General features: G+C 40.2%; 2 protein-coding genes and 1 long non-coding RNA gene across 7 annotated transcripts in view; 1 reads left to right on the plus strand and 2 right to left on the minus strand.

Annotated features, from left to right (window-relative positions):
• On the minus strand, window positions 1-10,766 carry LOC147153264 (troponin C, skeletal muscle). Of its 2 annotated transcripts, none has more exons than XM_086026753.1 (6): window positions 10,644-10,766; window positions 5,747-5,801; window positions 5,494-5,637; window positions 4,291-4,405; window positions 3,196-3,332; window positions 1-356 (listed from the first exon to the last, which is right to left on the minus strand). In XM_086026753.1, exons 1-6 carry the CDS (start codon window positions 10,644-10,646, stop codon window positions 325-327), a joined length of 486 nt encoding a protein of 161 aa, XP_085882879.1. In that variant the 5' UTR covers window positions 10,647-10,766; the 3' UTR covers window positions 1-324. The 2 variants fall into 2 exon arrangements, with proteins under 2 accessions (XP_085882879.1, XP_085882887.1); XM_086026761.1 differs by lacking the exon at window positions 10,644-10,766 and adding an exon at window positions 8,652-8,907.
• The window catches only part of LOC147153265 (phosphatidylinositol 4,5-bisphosphate 3-kinase catalytic subunit gamma isoform), a 19,377-nt gene continuing 5,870 nt past the window's right edge, over window positions 9,031-22,537 (plus strand). For 2 of the 4 annotated variants that reach the window (XM_086026724.1, XM_086026732.1), the window contains exons 1-7: window positions 9,031-9,141; window positions 17,325-17,375; window positions 17,582-17,728; window positions 18,553-19,757; window positions 20,172-20,781; window positions 20,894-20,959; window positions 21,527-21,752. In XM_086026724.1, coding sequence (XP_085882850.1) covers window positions 17,711-17,728; window positions 18,553-19,757; window positions 20,172-20,781; window positions 20,894-20,959; window positions 21,527-21,752 — 2,125 coding nt within the window. In that variant the 5' untranslated portion in view covers window positions 9,031-9,141; window positions 17,325-17,375; window positions 17,582-17,710. The other 2 variants (XM_086026742.1, XM_086026718.1) reach the window with 2 other exon arrangements.
• The window catches only part of LOC147153266 (uncharacterized), a 14,534-nt gene continuing 10,306 nt past the window's right edge, over window positions 18,310-22,537 (minus strand). The window contains exons 2-3 of the long non-coding RNA XR_015086303.1: window positions 19,496-19,698; window positions 18,310-19,364 (exon numbers count right to left, since the gene is read on the minus strand). This is a non-coding gene — a long non-coding RNA (uncharacterized LOC147153266). The remainder of the gene's footprint in view (window positions 19,365-19,495; window positions 19,699-22,537) is intronic.

Raw genomic sequence — 22,537 nt, forward strand, 5'->3', positions numbered from 1 at the left:
CAAAGGAGTAAAATATTAAGTTTATTACAGAAGACAGCACATGACAGGGAGGAGGAGTTTGGTGGTTTGAAGAGAGTACTTGGTGTAGCATGTCAGAAAGAGCAGCAGCTGCCAAGGAAGGGACAGCTGAGGACCGGCTGCAGGAAAGTGTCTTCGTCTTAAAAGGGGTGGACGGATATTTTTAGACATTGTCGCCAGACCTTAGAGCTTCATATGAGAGCAGCGTGGTTAAAGGTATTCAACCCCTAAACAAAATGATGCCAATTAAAAATAAAGTGATCTGTTTCTTAGGGGCCAAAGGAGGGTCACCAGGGAATGTGGTCTTTACTGGACATTCTCCATCATCTTCAAAAACTCTGGGGGGGAAAAAAAGCATTAGTTAGTCTATAATGCTGTTATATAGTAGAAGTTTACCTCAAAGATGACAAAATGAAGGGTGTTAACAATCCTGAAAGCCATCAACCGTCAAAAATGGTACAGGTTTGTCAATCAACACGAGCAAAGTACAGGGGGTTCTTGCTTTACAATGGAGTTCCATTTCTAAGGTGGCAAAGTAGCCAGAATTTGTACGTAAGGCTCGGTTCACACCGCAGGCAAATGTGACACAGATCGGATTTTTTTGCCCTTATGAGAGCTGTATCTGATTTTTTTATGACAGCCTGAACGGCTCGATTCCAATTTTTTCGAATGCGACCTGGGTCGCTTTCATATGTGGCCCTAGATCGGATACGTATTCGATCTTTTCCAATGCGTTCGCGGCCTGAACCGCCAGGTCGCATATATCCGATATTGACGTCATCCGGAGCCCAAAATGTGCTCCGCGCAGGCAGAGGGAAACAGCTGGCAACAGGGCATCGAATCTGCAAAGTTGTTTTGAGTAACGCTATTGACTTTATATTTTACTTTAACTTAATCCCGCTTGAAACATAAAGCATAAAGTGGACATTTATGACGATCGTAGTAATTCAGCGACGGCTCAGATAGATTCATTCTTTTTACGCACGGTTAGGACGTGACGTTATCGTTAATGATGTCTCCATGAAATGAGATATTAAAGCCTCGCCTCATAATTTCCTCCAAACACTGTATTTATTTCTACCTGCTACCTAATCGCTTGACTGTATAAATGACACTCTGGACCACATTTACTTCCGCAAACACAACGTCGTGTGTGGCGTCATCTCTTCTTCTGCGCATGCGGGCCACTTTGACGACGCATGTGTTCATACAGCAGACAAGACCGAGGTCGCATTTATAATGTAATATGAACCCTTACACAAAAAAATTGGATTTTTTCCAAAAATCAGAATTGAGCATTAAGACCTGCGGTGTGAACCTAGCCTAAGTCTGAACACGCCAGAGTCAGTCACTAACCTATGCTAACTCAGGAGTAAAGTCAGAATTTCAGTAAATATCTGCACGAAAAGCACTTCTAGGCCATAAACGGCGATGCCTTGAAATACAAGTGCCTTGTCGTTGCCAGCTTTGCAAACTCAGTCAATCAATCACTTCACAATCGCTCTCCACTTATCCACCGAGGCATAGATTCGTACACACAAAGGCACACACATATAGGTTGAGCTCAGTGTCTGAAATAGCACCCAGGTTTTTCACTTGTGGTGAGGGAATCGGGATTTAACAAGAGAGCTTGTAGTGTAGTTTAAAGTTTCTTTCTCAAGGCCTCAGGACATATGGCTAAGACTTCAGTTTTATCCTGGTTAAGATGGGCAAAGTTCTCTGCCATCCAGGATTTTATGTCTGAAACAGGGGCATAGCCAGAACGTGGCTTATGGGTGGGCCTGGAAAAATCAGGGTGGGCCTGAATATTTCTCTCACTGAGCACAATCCTCTTGTCCCGACACATCGTATATTCAAATAAAATGACAAACTGAATAATATGGACTTCATATCTTCCTTAGACAAACACAATTATGCCATTCTTAATATTCAATAAAAAAAAGAAAAAACACAACTAAACACAAAGTTAAAAATAATTTAATAATCTAGTAAAAATGTAAAAGTTATCTATTTTGAATCTCACTGGGTGGGCAGTCTATCAATCTGGGTAGGCCTGTGCACACCCAGGCCTACCCATGGCTCCGCCCCTGGTCTGAAATACAATTAAAAACATTCATTGAACTGGTGTCATCAGGAGACAAAGAGATGTACAGCTTGAAGAATGTACAATTTAAACATGGCTTCAAATTGAACCCTGAGGCTAACCATGTTACAGGTACGTCATACACTTTCAAAGTGCATGTATCGAAATGACAAGATACGAGCCCTCACTTGGCCGATTTTTTCTCTTGATATATGAGCAAAAATTTTAGATACGAGTGCGCTTCGGACCCCGACTGCTAGATGGCAGCAGCAAACTTCACAACATCTGGCCACCATCAAATCATATTAGTTTTCTTGCAGTGGAAGGACAATATCAGTTGGTGGCCACAATGCACCATTTGGCTGGTTTGCCAGTCGGGGTGAGTGGGAACCTTAAATTGCTGACTGGGTGACAGCCGCGGAACACCCCGGACTGGTCGCTAGCCGATCACAGGCACATATAGACAAACAAAAAACATTTACACTCTCATCTATAGACAATGTAGTTGTCAATGAACCTAAGAAGCATGTTTTGGAATGTGGGAGGAAGCCAACATACTTGGCGAAAACCCACGTAAACACAGGGAGAACATGCAAACTCCACACAGGAAGGCCAGAGCCTGGATTTGAACCACCGAACTCAGAACTGTGAGGCAGATGTCCTTGCCACAAAGCATATACAACTCTGGAAGTAATTAATGGACAAACGGGAAAAGAAAAGCAATCTTTTTCTGTTATTTTGATCATTTCTTATTTTATGCAAATGTGAATATAAATCAGAAAGAATCATTTTGCTGAGCTCCCTGTGCTGGTACTCCAGCTTCCTTCCACATTCCAAAAACATGCGCGTTAAGTTCATTGAAGACTCTAAATTATCTGTGGGTGTGGGTGTGACTGTGTGTGTCCTGCAATTGGCGGGCGTCCAGTTCAGGGTGTAACTTCCACTCAAAGTCACCTGGGATAGGCTGCAGGTCAACCGCGACACTCATGAGGAAAACACCCCATAAAATGACTGGATGGATATATTTTGCCAATATTACCAATAAACACAGTACATATACCTATCAGTGTCTGTTTCCATTGTATTTAACTTACCGTCAAAATCAATCTTTCCGTCCTTGTTATTGTCAGATTCGCCAAACATCTCATCGATGTCTTCCTCTGTGACAGGCTCTCCGGTCATGTGCAGAATGTCTCCAAACTCCTCGCGGTCAATGAATCCGTCCCCGTTCCTGATGATAGAAAATGGCCAATGAGATCTCTGTTCTCTGCTTGCCTAAACACTATCAGAAGCACAGACCTACATTTACAAATTGCCTTCTAATATTTGTGCCATGAAATTGTCTATTATCTTCATTTTGGAGCATTTCTCTTGGCTGCACTGCTTTCAGTGTTTGATTATTAGATTATTTGTCCAAACAGATTTCAGCGTCGATGTGTCTGCCATGTCAATCGAACCCACCCAGGGCCTTCAGAATCAGAGCTGGACGATGTAACATAAACTATATTAGCAATGGGATGTTTCTTTAAATCAGGTAGATTTCAAATTGGCGTCACAGGACCAATTGCCTAGCCCAAAATAATGTCACAATTTTTCCATCCTCTGATTGGTTGGTCAGTGTAAGTCAAGTTTGACCAGCAAAATACAGCTGCAGCAATCCGCACATATTAATACTTTTAATAATCAGTACTTCTGGTGAGTGTATGTTGTATTTATTTAAATGTTTTTTGCCATCTTATTCGATATGTTTTTTATTTTGAACTGCTGCAGATGATGTATATGGCACATGTGCATGCTGTTGTATTTTATTTTTGTAGAGCAGTGATGATTTCTACAATTGTGACATAATAGTGGATAATTCTACTAGAAGCATTGAGACTTCCACTCCCAACCGTCTTTACATAAACATGGACACACATAACATGTGTGCAACCATGTCAGCGTCTAGAGGGGACAGTGTATGTGAACAATAACGTTTACGAGCTCATGTAATCTAAATGAAATTAAAACGTGTAGGAACTTGAATGACTTCAGTTCATTCTCACTTCTCATGTTATCAACACCGTCATTCAAACACGGACATGCAAGAATTAAATGCTGTGAACATCTGATCTCTGTTGCTAACCAAAACAGCAGTCAAGACAGATCATAGCTGAATTTAATCCTGAGGAATACACTGGGTGTCGTACTTGTCGAAAATACGGAAGCATTCAGAGAGCTCCTCTTCACTCTTCCCGGCCTGGTCCTCCTTTAACTGTTGCACCATCATGACCAAGAACTCCTCAAAGTCAATGGTACCGCTGCCTGGGGAAGGGGTGCAAGACAGCGCAAGGGGAAGTTCACAGTTGAATGGCTCAGCTGCCTATCATCTCACAACATCTACACTACAGGTGTGTCTCAATAAATTGGAATCTCTTGGAAAGCTCAATCTATTTAAAAAGGAAGTCAACCCCAAAATGTTCTTTACAATATTATGTTCTATGTAGCCCCACTAGTCAAAACACATGATTCAGACTAATATTATGTTTGTGGAATATGATGAGTTAAACAGTAAAATCCACTCATTTTTGTCCATCTGAGGCGGCAGCCATTTTATCACTTTCTGTCAACTAAAAATGACATCACAGTTGCTCGGGGCTCAGGTAACGACTAATCATGGATCACCTGTTTACTGAAGCTGAGCCATAATTGGCTGTTACCTAATTTTCGACCAATCATGGCTCACCTCTTTACTGAAGCTGAGCCATAATTGGCTGTTACCTGAGCCCTGAGCAACTGTGATGTCATTTTTAGTTGACAGAAAGTGACAAAATGGCCGTCCCCTGAGATGGATCGAAAAACAGGTGGATTTTGCTGCTTAACTCATATTCTACAAATGCAATATTAATCAATAATTAAAGGAGTGGAGGCACACAAAACATTTTGTCAAGAAAATGTTGGGGTTGACTTTCCATTTAAAGAGTTCAATTCAAAAACTGAACCTCATAATTCATGACACACAGTGAAATATTTCAAGATTTTGTGTTATATAATTTTGATAATTACAGTTTGCAGTTAACAGAAAAAAAAAACAAATTCACCATCACAAGATAATAAAATATCGCATCAAGTGATTTTTAATATTGAAATAAGGTAGAAATTTACCTTTGGAAAAGTATGTAAATAATACATAATTTGTAGTGAAGAAATATTTTTTTAACCACTGAAAAGAAAGTGGTAACTTTCTCTTATGAGACAGTTTTGGGAATCACTGCTGTCGGGTGCATATTTGCATAGTATCTGAGCATTGCGTTTACACTGATAAAACTGCTCAGAGAGGTATTCATTTAACAATACTGTATGTTTTTGTTTTTCTTCAGAGTTGTGCAAAGCATTACAATTCAATTCCTCACCATCCTCATCTACTTCCTCAATGATGGCATCCAGCTCCTCCCTTGACGGGTTTTGTCCCAACATCCTCATCACGGTGCCCAACTCCTTGGTGCTGATGTCACCGCCGCCATCGGTGTCAAACATGTCAAAGGCGGCCTTGAACTCTGGACACACAAAACAAGATGGCATCAAAAAGGGGCTAAAGAGATATTTCAGCTGTAAAAATTGCATCCATATACAATGTAAGTACACGGTACGCCAGCAAAAACTAACCTGCAATCATCTCCTCTGTGAGGAAGGAGCGGGCATCGCTTTGAGCGTCAGTGGGCTTTTAAGGAAGAGACAAAGGAGTCAGTACAGAGAGAGAGAACTCACAACATACTGATTGCAAACATTCATTATAACAAAGTGTAAATAGACTTATTATTGCACATATGATTGCATAGGGTCAAACGTTTTTACCAAGTAAAACCTAAAAAAAACTTACTACTCTCTTTTAAGTACCACCATCACGGCTAACATTACATTTCAGTAGCGTAGTAGACCTAAGTGTTCATCAAAAATGAGACAAAGATTTCATGTTTGGTATTACTGTTTTGTAAAACACTGTAACCAAAATACAAGTTTAAAAACAATCAGTTTGGAAGATTATATATGCAAATGTATTGTACTGAACTACAAATGAACAATGCTGTACTTTAGTTGTGATTCTTTCACGTACCACGAGAGGGAGCTTGTGCACCACTAGTGGTACTAGTGGCACACTTTGAGAAACACTGTCATTAATGGGGCAAGAAAGCAAAAAAATAAATTAAAAAAATAGATAAAAGTTGTAATTTAACACAATGAAGCACAACTAGACAGCATAGTGGCCTGGTGGTTTGCAAGTGTCCCGTGTAATTCTGAGGTTGGATTAAATCTTTGCTCTTCCTCTGTGGACTTTGTATGTTCACAACTACACTATTGAAGTAGGCTATTTTTGTCATTGTCTATGGAGGCAAATGGTCCAATCCATCACCAGCACCTCCTCCAAACAGGTGTGATGGAAACACCATTGTCTTCCTAATGTTTTGACACATTTAAACATAAACAAGAAAAGAAAAAAAACCAAGTCACCATAGCAACCACTTATCACTCACTCAATTGGATTTATAACAGTATAGGACAGTTATTCAAACAATGTGCGCTAACAATAGCAGCCTTGCAAGTGCGCTTAGAGGGTGCTTTTCAGTATTACTACAGATTTTTTATGTGCATTTGAAGGTTGATTTTGGTGTAAACAATATTTGAGGTCATGTTTGGATGTTTTAGGATTAGTCATCTTCATGTTAAGTTTTCAGAATTATTAGTATTTAAAATACATGTAAGTGTATTTAGAATATTCAGTCAGAGAAAAGGGTCTTGGGGTTTACATATGGGCATTTTTCCTAATGTTTAAATAATATAACTCATTCAAGTTAATGTTATCATGTTTATTTTGGTAGAAAATAAGTACATTACACATACAGTTTATCTGTAGCAGCCAGAGATATGCTGATTGAATTTTCCTGAATAATTACTGTTTTATTCTGTTGACAATGCAACCCATTTACTTAACAACACTGCATCTTTTGTGTTTCCAACATATTATCCAAATGCTGTTATATTGTACTTACTGATGTTGACATGATCAAATTTATGATTATAATTGTTGTTTTTACTGACCAGCGGTGCATTAAATTAATTAATACATTATTTGAGATTATCCTAAATTTACGTATATCTGTCCTAATAGTGTACAAAAGTTATAAAAATAAAAACATAGCGATTAGCATACCTTATATTCAGTCTTATATTTCCCAAATATTCTGCATTGATTTTGATTTACTCAACAGCAAAGGGGTAGAGGTGTACATTGTGGGCATCCTAGATTTGAAGAGCTATTTTCCAAAATGTGATAAAACACAAATAACTTGATTTATCTTGGCATGGCATTCATTGTGTACAGACTTGAACTTTTACTGAACATGTTCATATTGAGTCAATAAAATGTTTTAACCTGGTTAAATGAATATTAAATGTGCAGGTCTGCGTACATAGATGTATTTTTCTCAGAATAATCAAAATAGATTCATAGCATTTTGGAAAAGAACTCTTCATTTGTACAAACACATTTTTTGATTAATTTCAAACAGCATTACATGTACAATTTATGTCACGCGAAAGTGTAGTTTTTAAAACAACATAAAAGGGATTATTTTGGACACACACAGCAAAATGACGGCAAAAGTCATGTTAGACCGGGTGGGATGTATAAGTCACCTAACTCCCTGGCACATCCACTAGACATGGTTAGATGCATACAACATTGAGGGCGCAACCACGTCAGATCCTTCTAGAAGGTTGGAAAAGATGCTGCAACATATGATCTGCTTTAATACCCCACAGGGAACTCATTTGTAGTAATACTTCACACCATATTATAATTTCAGAGACTGGATACATACATTGTTTCTGCTGTTTTGGTAAGCAACGGAGCCCAGCAGTAACTCCATGTTGTACCCATGTGTGTGCAATACCGTCAATGAACTGATGTGATTACACTTAGGCCTACTACCTTTTTTTTTTTTACCTAATTGGAAGAAAAGAGCAATAAAATCTTGAATTTTGTCTTTTTTTTTTAATTCAAATGGATGACAAGTCGACTACTCAAGTATTAGGGAAATTGCATTTGTTAGAGAATTTGCTATTAATGAGGAAATTACTTATCACAAAATTGTATAGTAGTATATGTATAGTATACACGCCTTAGCCGGAGTGTGGCACAAGTACATATTGAAAATGTCAATAAGTAGAAAGTCATCAAACTACACAAAAGCCCAAGCTAAACTCCAGCAGTTCAGTGTTGCTACAAAGTCAATAACATACTGTATATGGCTTTAAGTACTGTTGGTTGTTAGTAAAATAAAGTAAAAGTTGTTTAAAGTTTTAAACGGCCGTTTCTATAAGTACGTCTATGGCTTTTCTTTTTGTAAGATTAGCATTAAGCTAGTTCATTTATGCTAGGCTAATGATAATGGCAGTCTTGGTGTGTTGAAAGTACTTTGAATGAACATTTATGTCGGATAAACAGCTTGAAGCAAGAACTTTTCATCTCATTTCGGGTATTGTTAGCTGTCTGCCAAACTAAACACTGTACCTTCAGGGAGGGCGGAATGAATAGAAATAGAAAATAGAATAGAGAGTAGGGTTGCCAACTGTCCCGTATTAGCCGGTAAATCCCGTATTTTGGGCTAATTTGGTACGGGACCTTAAATGTCTCGTATATTGACCATCAACTCTTGCTAATACAGAAAACTGCAATCTACCGATCCTGTAATATAAAACGCTTTTAGTAAAGCTTTGGATGGCGATCGATTGTCAATAACGACGGACAATGAACAGTTGGCAGCTCAATGTCTTTTACTTGTATACTTGCTCGAACATACATTGCTGGTTCTTAAACAGTGATAGCATATTACAGTGCTCCTAATGGAGACTCTCGGGACTACACATGACAGATCCTAGATCAGATAAAGCGTCAATCTCCGAACAAGCGGCAATCACTCCACCTGTCATGTAAGGACTTCTCTCTGGCTGCTTGAGTCAGTCAAAAGCAGCCAGAAATATCCACAGAAAAAATAAATTTGGTGAGTCACACTCCTCTTTTACATTTCAGATTTCTTACACCCGTTTTTTGATGAAAAGAGCCAAATTGTGGTTTCATATGAGGTTTCATATGAGGTGACATATCGTCGCTGTCCTGTGAAAAACACATATCGTCGCTGTCCTGTGAAAAACACTGTCCATTTTTTCCCCATGTTTTCTTATTTTTACGTGAATGTGGTTTCAGCATTAATGTGAAAATTAGAAAAAAAAATTCCAAAATTCATACATCATGCTCTCACCACGTGGCACCATGCACCGTTCCCTTATTTAGGAGTGAGAAAGTTGGAAACCCTAAATACGAGTGAGAACAAAATTTGTCAAACTCATGTAAGAAGTGGAAGCAGTACAAAGTAGAAGCGAAAATGGTTGCGTTCTCGACATGATGAGGGTGTGCACTTGAGCACCGATCTGAGGACCAATCCAAATTCTTCAGTGTGAGCGAATTTGATTTTGTCAACAGTTAGCACAGCAGTTAACTCTTCAACATGGAATTCATCGAAAAATTGAGAAACACAATTTTGGTGAGTAAAGCAAAGAAGTGATGAGAATGTGACACTCCTATGATAGGGAAAATCTGCAGATAAACCATCTTTGTTTAAGATGCAGGTGTTATAACTGGGAAACAGTCTTAAAGTCTGAACTTTACGATACTCACATACTGTACATATGCTTACATCTTAAAACTTTACCCTTTAATTTGATTTCTTTGATTCTGATCAGAGATAAATAAAATCATACAGCTAATTTACAGTCATTTTGCAAATTTGCCATGTTAATTTTAGCACTGTTATGCTGACGTTTTTGGAACACTTTATGCTAAACGTGTTTAAACAAAAATGTATCTGTTTGACATAGCATAGCATTAGCATTTCCCTACTCAGAACCACCACTGAAAAGTTGTTAAAAAACAAAAAAAGCAAAATTTATCATGGGGAGAATGAACTGTTGGTCTATCACCATCAACATCTTAGCATATGGCTATGCAAACAAATCCTTGAGGCTCAGCTATTTTTAAGATGAGACTTGAGGAAGGATTTGAGGGGGATTTTTGTCAAGGTGAACGTCCTAAATTAGGACACTCGGAATGTATGTCTGTATGTCTGTCTCAATTTCCTCAGCTGTGTGTGTGGAGCTATCTTTAGTGCGGTTGGCTTGAATTTAAATATCCATCATATCGGGTTTAGCTGCCATGCAGCACGATGCAAAAAGCAGATGAAAACCTCACAGAGGAGAGCAAAAGTTAAGATAGTTAAGAGGTTTTTGGAAGCTGGTGTCACATAGCGGCCTTATCATGTCCCTACAATAAATTTCCCAAAAGAAAACACTTTTGAAAACAAATCCAGAAATTCTCCCTCTGTGCGGGTCCACTTGCTCAGAGGGTTATCTCCATCTTCGCACATCTTTCCTGCATCCACTCCAGGTGAAAGCCAAAATCCTCAACAGCAACAAGAAAAAAAAAAGGCCCAAACTCTCAGGTTCTTACCATGGCGACCAGCTGTTGTGCAAACAAGCACCCCCAAAAACTGTTGACTGGCTGAGAAAGGATGTCTCCCCTGCTACACCGTGGGATAGAAGAGTCACTCTGTTCCCCTCACTTACATAAGTAGCCTCGCATCCCGTGAAACTTTCACTGAAAATGACCAGGATTGGGCCATAGGCGGCCAATCAAATTTGCGGGTGCCCGCTTACAAACTCTTGATGGACATCCCCATGTGTCCAATCCAATCCCCATATTTAGACAACGGATCATCTCTGTGACATTGATTAAAAAAAAGGAAAGATGGTGCAAGCATCAGTCAAGTGGAGGTTATTTTGGCAGAGGATCAACTGGGCACTTAACTGAAGATGGAAGACTGACATCACACTTGAGATTCACGCCTCCCACTCCTCATGCTCAGATTCTCTAACCCCCTCCTCTCCCTCGACCCGGCAGTCCATCTCTCCGACCGTCCTCACCGCTTCGGCTTGATCTTGCACTGGGTGACATGTGTAACTCAAGATGGAGCGCAAGTGGTTCGTTGCTCTTCAAACAGCTGTACAACATCTCCAGCTATCTTTCCGTCTGGCTTACCCCTCTTTCAACAAGTAGACAAATAGAACAGCAGGCATGCAGCCCATAGTTAGCATGTCAATCAGTCACAAAGGTCAAGTGTACGCAGTAGGTTGTAGTTATTGTGTGCACTTGACTTCTGGGTCTAAAATGTTATGAACAATGTACTTGCTTCTGGCTTGAAAACAAAAAAAGAATCTCCTAAGTGCCTGTCCAAGCAGTGTTCAAGTGTCCAATTAAACAACCAAGTAAATTTGCCGTTATCGGCTTGTTTCTGACAGTGTGTCTGAGAAAAAATAAACTGCCTCTTTGCTGATCACGGTTAGGACGGCGACGCATTAAACACCAGTCAGGATATTTACATAATATTTACATAGACTGAAGTGGGAATGAGTAGATGTGCAGATTAATTTGAATGTGGAATGGTCCCAGTTTTTCGACTTATAACGCGCCGTCCAATTTGGAAGGTAACAGCCGAAATGGCACGTTCCAATGCGGCCACACTCGGCTGTGCAGTCAGCCTCGCTGGAACTTTTCGTTCGCTGTTCGATGAGGGCTTTTGTCACTCTCACGCCGCTTCACTCAGGCAGAAGGTGGAGGCTGCAAGCAAAAAGCGGGGACACCGCGCGTGACTACTTGCGAGGCGACATGAAGACACAGGCTCATCTTCACCTCCACACGCTGGGCGGACAGAAAGGAGCTAATGTTGTTGTGTTGGGGACGTAAAGCTCCAATCTGTCTGCTGCTGTTGCAAGCTGCCATCTCTCTCCGTCCTGAGACACGAGTTTAGCGTCGCTAAATGTCAGAAATATAACCAGTCGGGATTCGTGTGCGCATTCATGCTCTTGTCCGCTTCAGCTAGTGAAAGTGGAGGAACAATCGCCTCGGTATTTTTGATTTTGTGGAGGTGATCATGATGAGATCACGTTTTATGTCAATAAATCCAAACTATTGTGCAGAACACTTTTATACTTTCACAAGTTGAAGTGGACAAGAGTAGTAATGTGCATCTGCATTTTGGTGGCGATCGGTCACCGTTTTAGACAACAGAACTGACAAAGCAAGCAATATTACCATGCATGCCTTCCTCGCGTGACGTAGAATGCTGAGACCGAAAACATAACATACCCCCTGGAAATTTGTTGTAAACCTAATCACAAAAAAAAGACCTTAAATCACTACAGAGTCTTTTGAGGTGGGCATTTTAGTACTAATGTCATTTTTACATGCAAACCTATTATATAAGTGCCAATGTTAAGCTCATCCAAGTGTCTCTTTAAGTAGCAAAATCCACACATTTTTAGCCATTTTAGGGGGTGGCCATTTTGTTACTTGCTATCGACGTAAAATGACATCACAGTTGCTCAGGGCTCAAGTAATGTCCAATCACAGCTCACCTGTTTTCTGAAGCTGAGCCATGATTGATTATTACCAGAGCCCTGAGCAACTGTGATGTCATTTTCAGTCGACAGCAAGTGGCAAAATGGCTGCCCCCTGTAATGGACAAAAACGGGTGGATTTTACTACTTAACTCATATTCCATAATACTGTATTAATCAGGATGCCATGTTTTGACTAGTGGGCCTGCATAGCACATATACTACATATTCTTATAAAAAACATTTTTGGGTTGCCTTCCTTTTTAAGGGAACAGGAAGCATCATGTATCCTAATTATAATTTGCTATAATATTTTGCATTGGTCAGCTGTCAGGGGTGGAGCTACGTGGTGGCCAGTGGGGGCCACAGCCATCATTGGCTGCTCTCCGGCCACCCCCCCCCCCCTTAATGGAAAAAAAATCATAACCGTGATTCCATGGAGCCGCCTGACTGCCGTTTCCTCACAATCGCATTACACTGGCAGAGTCGGTCGGTTGCTGTGTCATCACACATTAAGCTTGCCCATCTATTAAAAGAACTGTTGATAATGTTGAGCAGAACATAAAATATGTTTCCTTAACAGTGAATCTTTGAAAACTGTAGTGGGCATTAATCAAGCTTTTTTTTTTTTTTTTTCAACTAATATACAATATAAGTTTGTTCTTGACCAGTTAGCATAGCAGCTAACACAGCGAGCATGTACGCTTCAGCAAAAACACTAACAGTAGCAGTGATTTGCAACCCCGCTACTTTAATTACAGTAATAATATTATTAAACCTGTATGTTTTTCAAGTGTTTGAGTATCTTTACCATTGTTGTGCCAAACAGAGGAAAATATTTGATTTGACAAATAAAATATGTCATAAAATGTGTACAGTTGATGTTTGAGCTGGATGAATCAAATACAATGGTTTAGTACTACTTGTTTAGCTCAGAGGGGTTCGAGCCTTTTTCGGCGTTTGTCCCTCTCTTTGGAATGACAACCCGCAAAATGTTAAGCATGGCTTTTGGCTCAGCATGAGACTCGGTATTGTAGTATTTTCTGGTGTTTTATTTTCTTTTATTTTTTTTTGTTATTTATGTTCAACTGTTTTTGTTTTTATTGTTTAACTAATTTTTACTCCATGTAGGCCTACAGCACTTTGTATGCAACAATGGTTGTTTAAAAGTGCTTTAAGTTGAGTTGAGTTTTTCCTGAAAAACAAAGCACAAAATTATATAAGAAATGGTCCGCTCTTCAAATATATTGCTGCCTAAATTATCTTCAAATTCTGAAATGGCCCAAATTAGTTTTTATAAACTTTAGTCTTAATTGGACAAGGCTTTTAAGATGCATGCGGCATGTTTCAACCAAGTTGGTTCTACTAATAATTTTTTGGGGTACACTTAATCACCCTGTCTACATCCTAGTCTCTTGGCAGTCATACGTATCGTCTCTCTCGTCTGAAGGGAGTACATCTTGTTTCATGAGCCTCTCTCTCCTCTCTGCATTTTGAACCACTTGCTCTCCTCTTTCCATCTGTATTGAATCTCCTCTTCTCAATCATAACCCCGAGCACCTTCCATGCTCTTCAATTTATGGGCCCTCCCCTCATGGATTGGCTGACTGACAGCAACAGCTGACTGTCAACGTTCTCTTCTCCCTACTTTCCATCCTGCTGACATGAAACTACTACTAAAAATGAGTGATAACAGGTAATTGCCTCCCTGAGAAAAACAAATAAGTCAAGTAAGAAGTCTTTTTTCATCATAATGTTGGCGATCTTTCACCTCTCCATTACATCTTCCCCCGGTCCTTTCTATTTCCGTACATTGCTCCACTCCCCACTTGGGGAGCAGCTGAGGCCTCTGTAAAAACACACTCTAAATAAGGTGGGAGGTATGCCTGCATCGCTGTCTGGCTGTGAGTGCATGACCAAGCTGTTTCTTAAGCATGGTAAACGCACTGATTTTAACAAGATAACCCATTTTTAATACATGAGAGACCCAGACATAATAAGTGGAAAATTACCATATGTATTTTTACTCATTTTATAGTGTGTGGCTTGAGATGACCAACACATCACACCACAAACACATAGTGTTTGCATAGCATAGCATAGCATAGTTTTTGTTGTCGTAAGGCGCAGAAACTAGGCTGTTATCTTATCTGGTAACTACATTGGGTTGCTTACGCTTCTGCGTGTATTTTTTACTGTCGTGAATGAGTTGGGGGACATGTTATACCAACATGCGACTCAACCAGTTGTTCCTCTATGTGGCTATGGTTCCGTTGCACTTTACACTTATGGAGTCCATGGCCAGGCCGAACTTGGTGTTGACCACACATATCAAGATTTACAAGCGGAAAAATGAAACAGATTTAACATTTATGATTGTTAGCCCGACCAAGTTCCAATGAGCCCTTGTTGATTTTGATTTGAAAAGGTGGTACACACTAAGATGAAATCTTTCTTGGATGAACATAACGTCATTGAGGTTTTCAAGTCAGGTTTTAAGACGCTGCATAGCACAGAGTGAGACCGTTTTTTTGTTTTGTTTTTAATGACAGCCTCCTGGTTAATGATACTGGAAACTATGTGTGTCTTGTTTTGGTTGACCTGACTTCAGCGTACCATACGGTGGACCGAAGTATTCCGTTGGCTCATTTGCAGCACCAGGTGGGCATTAGTGGTAGTGCTCTAGAGTGCTTTAGATCATATTTGGCAGACAGAACCTTTTGTGTTAGCCTTGAGTGCGCTAAGTCCCGCTGAGCCCTATTCTTGTGTGGTGTTCCACAGGGTTCAATTTTGGGGGCCCTGCTGTTTTCATTCTATTTGCTGTCACTGGGTTCCATCTTAAGAAAGCATTGTATTTTCTTTCACAGCTATGCAGATGACAGTCACATCTATGTTGCTCTGAGCGAACAGGACGCTTTCTTCTAAAGGCCACTTTTGTCCTGCCTAGAGGACAACAAGGCCTGGATGGCACCAAACTTCTTGAAATTCAAGGAAGGAAAATCAATTTATATAACTTAATTTCAGAACTTATGTGATGACCACTGGGAGCTTCACAGGGACCCCAACATGCTTGCGGCCTACAGAAAGTACTCCCATTTCTCCCAGACATTAGTGCACCTGGCCACACCCTCCACTACAAATGTATGTTAATTACTTGCAGTATATGAATATTTTAAACTGTAAAAGATAGCTAAAACTATTGTCCCAAAATAATTTAATATCAGTTGACTCATCTTACAACAGATCTCAGTTTGATGCAGTGCCAATCTGCTGAACTTAATGTAATTACTGAGTGAGGCCCACCTCCACATGGGGATGCTAAAGAGCTCCTCCAAAGTTGCTCTTTCTTTTGAATACATTTTTCAGTAGAATGAATCAGGTATCAGGTTTCCACATGCACAGAAAAATGTTCAAAATGTTCAAATCAAATGTGAAGAAAGGGAGCAATGTAGATGATACAAGACAATGAATAGTGTATTTTGCTCTGTCCATTACCTGGAGATCATTAGTTAAGTAGAAGGCCCCTTCATACCAAAAATTAATACATTTATTTATAATATGTTTTAAAACATCCTATTTTCATTATCTGGCTTGATAATATACTTTACCAACGTTTTTTTTTTCTCACCACAAAAATAGTCAATAGATGTAAGAATAAGTCTTAATATAGAAAGATATGGATAAACAGAAATGCTTTGTATTGTATAACTGTAGTCAGTTAGTCACAAGTGGAACCTTTTTTTTGTTGCTACACTTTAACTATTCTATTGTCTTGGATGCAATACTATAGGGTGCTGCTTTACGCACGCATACCCCCCTGCCGTCCCCCCCCACACACTAATAATCAGTCCCACTTTGAGCATCAACGCCTCCCTCCTCCCCCAAGGTCAAGTCAGCAAAAGACAAATTAACTGATTTTTCTAAAATATTATCCTGAGCAATTATCCTGTGCTGCTGAGTGAAATAAGGAGAGATAAGTGTGATTTTTCCTTCCCGGTTTACTGAGAAAAACATAGACAAATGTAAATGTTAAATATTTGCAACATTTACAACTGCAAATTCTTATGTGTGTGGTCAGCACTATAATCAGGAGCACTACATACTCCATGATTGAATGATGGGCAATTAGGAAGTGAATTGAAGCTTGCAATGATACTGTACACATATAGAGGAAAAATTGCGTTGGGTGTCGTGTTCGTATAACATCTCATAAGTAAACCAAAGGAAAAATGACAGAAGAAGAATTTGCAAGTTGTGGTTATCAGATGGCCAAACTATTAGTCTATTTCTTCTTTTACTAGCATTACCTACTTGTATTATATTGCAGTCTGGTTGCCATGTGGCACCACGCTGCCTCGGTCAAGTCAGTTTTGGTACTATGACAAACATCATGTCTGGGGCAGGAGACTTGAGTACCACACATTATAAGAGAAGTATGAAAACAAGCTGTTTTTTTCTTTGTAATGTTTGGAGTCTCTCACAGTCAACAAAAATCTGTAATTATGTTAAAAATCAGCCTGTGTGTACCCTGCTTAAGTTCATGTTGTTTTGATTGATTGATGGGTTGATTGACGGTTGGATGGATGATGGATGGATGGATGGATTGATTGATTGATTGATTGATTTAAGGAGGTTTGTGGACCAGTTGCTCAAAATATCAGCATTTAATGTTACCTTGATGCAAAAAGGGAAATAATTGTTGTCTCTTCCTGTATTTCTCGGTAACAACGTACAGGCATGAGGAAGTGACTATAAATGCACAAAAGGGGAACACACAAACACAAAGGTACAGTCAGTCCACCTTTTAAGCACCTGCTCAATATTTGATTTGATTTGAAGCCACACCATCAACAGACTAGTCAAAGGTTACAGTTGTGTTACAGAACTTTTAATGTTTTGTTGTGTTTTTCATAAATTAACTTTTTTGTTGGGCTACCGATTGCAATGGATCTCTTTCCACTTGCTGTCAACTCACTGGCATGGACACAAAAGTGCTCAGAGGACAAGTTGAAGTTCATCTGTGAGTTTAGATCTGGTCCAAGGCTCCCCAATGGTGACCATACAGATGGGGAGTTGGTGTCAGTGATCCTTCCTGCTCGGTGCACTGTCCACCAGTTGAGGATGTACATTTCTATGCAGGTATGTCACCTAAACATATATTAATGTCACTTTTTGTGGGTTTTAGAAATAGTTTGGTTTTGCAATTGTAAACTTATAAGGCTGAGGTGAAACACTAATGTAGAAACAAATTGCCCCATAGGAAACAATGGACATGTTCACGTAACACGTTTTAAGTAACATTTTAACATTCTCTACACTCTGTTCCCACAACTAATATTAAAACTTGAATGCATTCTATAAACACTATGTTATGACTAATACTGAGGGTGTAATTCAAATTTGTGTTTTTTTTTTATTCTTTTTTTTTTAGACATACTACATGTGTAAAAATGACGACAATGAAAGAGACATGACAAGACCATTCACACTCACATTCACACATATGGACAGTTTAGAGTCTTCATTTAACCTGACAGGCAGGGTTTGGGGATTTGGGAGGAAGAAAACACAAGCATTGGGAGAAAAGGCAAACGGCGCACAACAACCCTGAACCTCACAATGATATTGTAAAATAATTGAGGAACTAATAGTCTCCACCCTTTTTTCCTGAAGGAAAAGTTGTGCCTTATTGTCAAATGATTGACACCACAATTATTTGAGGAATCTATGAAAGCCGAAGCCACAATTTGAAGAAATTTGGTAACTGCGGTTTTTGAATGAAAGAAAAATAGATTCAATTGAAATGTTCCTTTAATTATTTCTCTGCACATTGGGAGGCCAGTAATAAATGAGGAACATCAACATATCTACCAACAAGGCAATTTTTATACATTTTTTCAAAGGTCACTCTGCTACAATGTCACAAATATCACAATGATTAGTGTGTGGTCTTGTGCATTCAGATGCAGAACTGCCATCCAGATCCATCTACAATACTGGATCCAGACAAGTACACTGTACTATTTTCTAAGGGAGAAGACTGGTATGAGGCCTATGACAACTCTCAGATCATCAGGACACTTGATATGCCGTGGTGGTATGATGACGTTGGTCTTCTAACAGCTCACATTTTGCTGAAGGAGACGGTGGCAGTCGATTGTGAGTTGAAACAAAAACGGCATCAGTTTCTGGCCTTCCTGATCGGACACAATCTGGAAAAAGAGTTGTTGGACAAACATTGCGAACTCGCGTACACCCGCAGGAAACTGGCTTCTTCCAGAAACCAAGAGCTAAGAAATCGCGATGACACGTTGTACACCACAGAGCCTTGGGTAACAAATACCCCAGTCCCGAATGACTTAAAGCACTTGCTAAATAGAAAACTCCCTGTCACCCTACATTACATGGACCAGATCAGTTTCAGTATACACGTCGATTTCAGTGCTACACCCGATATCCTTCTTAATTTTTTTCGAAGAGTGATGGCGCAAGAGAAGCGTGAAATCTTTGACACCTTGGTGCTAAAAGTCACAGGAAGGGAAGAGTTTTTGTCCCAGGGCCACCTTTTAAAAGATTTCCACTGGGTACGACAGTGCTTGAAAGACAATCAAGGTCTCCACCTATCTGTGATCCCTATCTCTCAGCTTGTTAAGGAGACGGTCCACTTTGAGGACTTGCCACTTGTTGATACTTTCAGTGGCCCATTCCGTTCCCATGAAGAACTCTGCCTCAAAGGGAAGGATCTCGAAGACATCTTCATGATATCTTTGTGGGACTGCAACAGAAAATTCCGTGTCAAACTCCTCGGCATTGATATTCCGACATTTCCAAGCAAACCCCCTCGATTGGTCTGTGTAGAAGCAGCTATAATTTATGGTAGTTCGGTTATCTCGTCAGTGTCCTCACCTCCCAAAGTCTTCACAGAAGAAGTACTGTGGAACGAGTGGCTGGGCTTCGACCTGCTCCTTAAGGATCTCCCTCGTGGAGCCAAGTTGGGCTTCACCATTAATGCCTGCAGTAGTGACACGTCCACGGGGACCGACGACACAAAGGTGTCACCAAATAAAGATTTGAAGTCGCCTACAACCTCAGTCTCCAAAATGGTAGACCTGCAGAAAGGGAAGGCAAAGGTTCTCTTCTTTGTCAACCTTCTCCTAATTGATTACAGGTCAGAAGTGTTTTACTACCCTCAGCAATAACTTGGTTACTTTTGTTTTTGTTGGCATTATACCAGACAACTGGAAAGGTTTTGCAAAGAAATTTGCTGTGTCTTTGGTATAGGTCAGTGTGTTCTCCACTTTAAAAAAGACACTATCAGAAAGCCTACACATTACATTTGTGGGGCATAGTGACTGAGCCCTGCCGCAAATGGCGAAAAACCTTGAGTAATTTGTTTAGTATGGGAGGGTAATTTCAGCTGAAGATAGGGAAAATGATATTATAAGGGCCATTTGGTGTTCACAGATTTTCACATAGCCTCTTTTAGAACTTAATCAATGCAAAAAAGTGGGTGTGTTCTGTAGTGCCAACATCTTCTTATCTACCATTTGTTGACATCTGAGTTCCTTGCGTTTTCTGCTAGGTCTGTCCTCAGCCAGGGATACTTCACATTGCACATGTGGTCCCACCATGACCAGGAGGATGAGGTCATCACTTGCCAAGCTGATAAGCTTTCCTGTGCTACTAATCCAGATAAATCAAACTCCATGGCTATCAGCTTCCTTCTTGACCACTACAGCTTCCCTGTGGTTCTCCCAACGAGCTTTGGACCCACTGAATATTCTGGTACTCCCACTACTAGCATCTCTCAAAGCAAATCTGCTTCTGCCTCTGTACCCAATACTGATTCCTACAGACCAGTCCAAGATGAAGGGAATGAGCCTGGGACCTCAAAATCTGCACCTCACTTCTGTCCAAACAAGGCTAGTCTAAGTAGATTCCAGGAGACACATGTTTGTTGTGGTCCTAACCTACCCCAGTTCCTTCGCACTGTGGATTGGACCAACAGCAGAGTGGTTAAAGATGTACACCGTTTGGTGGCAAACTGGGACTTGACAGATCTGGATGTGACCGCGGCCCTGGAGTTGTTGAGCATGGACTTTGCTGACGAGATAGTCAGAAGATTAGCGGTGCAGAGACTGGAGAGCCTCTCCAACGATAACGTTCTGAAGTATTTACTCCAGTTGGTGCAGGTTGGTGTAATTTCCACAGTATCCTTTTCATAAACACAGCACTTGGAAGCAGCAGACACTGAGGCTTCTATTTAGAGATGTAAATAAGTGAATATACTTTTTATTTATGTAGACTATCAAAGTGGAACCTTACCATGACAGTTTCCTTGCTCGGTACCTCATCCAGAGGGCCCTTAGGGTGAGTAACGCAATTTTTCAATTTTTTTTTTTTGCTTACAATCGATATAGATTTGAACAAAATTGTTGGTATCGTTCTGTTGAAAACAAATTTAAAACAAGGGCAATGGTCACAGAAATAAAGGACTTAAGATGAATGAAAAATAGGCATTTCTTTAGTTTTGTAGGAGCAGAATTATTTTCAAAAAGAAACTTCTGAAAGTGGTCTGACTAAAAAATTTAATACCAATAATGTAATCATTTGTTGAGCAAACCTTTTCCAATTGTCTCAGGTCGGAAGGGTGCCTTCTCCTGACTGCATGTCTTCACGACTCCTTCTACAATTCTTTTTCAGCCAGCGCATCTTTGAATAATTGCTTAGAGCAACAGCAAGCAGTGTTGAAAGCAATAATTAGAATGCAGGCAAAAACAAGCGTAATTCGTGACGTGAGCAGTTTTAGTATGCGATGTGGGCCAATAAAAAAGTGGTATGTGGGTACCCTCTTTGTGCAGGGGGTAGATGTACTGTCACGACATTGGTGATAGTCCGTGTGACTCACTCATCACACTGATTCATTCTCCACTGCAGAGCAAGCGGATTGGTCACTTCTTCTTCTGGTACGTGCGTGGCGAGGTAACGTCCTGCCCGTATTTCCGTCAGCGAATGGCTGTGGTTCTGGAGGCCTACTTGCTGGGCTGTGGTCAGGCCATGCTGGATGGCTTCGTTCAACAGGTACAGGCTGTGGACGCTCTTCAGGAGGCTGCAGTCATGATTAAGAAGGCCTACTCTGAAAAAAGGGACCTTCCTCCATCAGGTGCGGGGCTAGATTGTTGGGAAATTAGCCTCTAAAGTTACACAAAATATTTCAAGCGTGATGAACATTTGATGCATGGGTCATGCGAGACCTCAATTCAGTCAGTGGCAAAGCACTAGTGAGAAGCCAGAAGCTGAGCTGCACTGTTTGTTTACAGACTCGGGGAACCTATTTTCGTGCCCACCTTAAATCTAGTGCAAAGTGCAGTCTAATTATGCGCATAAGTGGAGTTTCTTCTTCGTTTCTTTCTTTTGGTACTTGTGTAGATTGCGTTTGCATTTTGTGGGAGTGAGCGCAGCCAACTTGATTACCAGCATCGAAGCGGCTCCTCTCATTCCCTATAAATTCAGCGCTGTTTATATGCTGGAAGCATAACAGACTTGCTCGCTGTAGTGCATGCAACAGATCAGCGCCCACAAAGTACGTTAATAAGGCACTGCAAGATGTCTTTATCGCTTTTAAAAATATATCAGATGATAATAATAATACATTCAATGACTTGATTTTTACAATATGATTCAGAGAGTTCAAAGCACACGGGTCATATTTACAAATGAAATACAATGACATGCACCACACATATCAGCGGAGTGCAGAATCTGTCTGCCTGCACCTGGATCAAATCCACCAAAATCATGTTACACCACCTGCGCCACAACTTAGACCTGGTTTTACCTGGTTTCAGTGTAGTCTACTTTCTGCCACTAAATTGTCAGGTGCGCCAAGGGCATGTAATAGAAAACACCCTGAGTCCGCTGACTGAAACGCCAAGTGCGGTCTGTCAA

Source organism: Filicampus tigris, chromosome 1 (genome assembly GCF_054856515.1).
Source record: "Filicampus tigris isolate MCC_2025a chromosome 1, RoL_Ftig_1.0, whole genome shotgun sequence".
NCBI lineage: Eukaryota > Metazoa > Chordata > Actinopteri > Syngnathiformes > Syngnathidae > Filicampus > Filicampus tigris.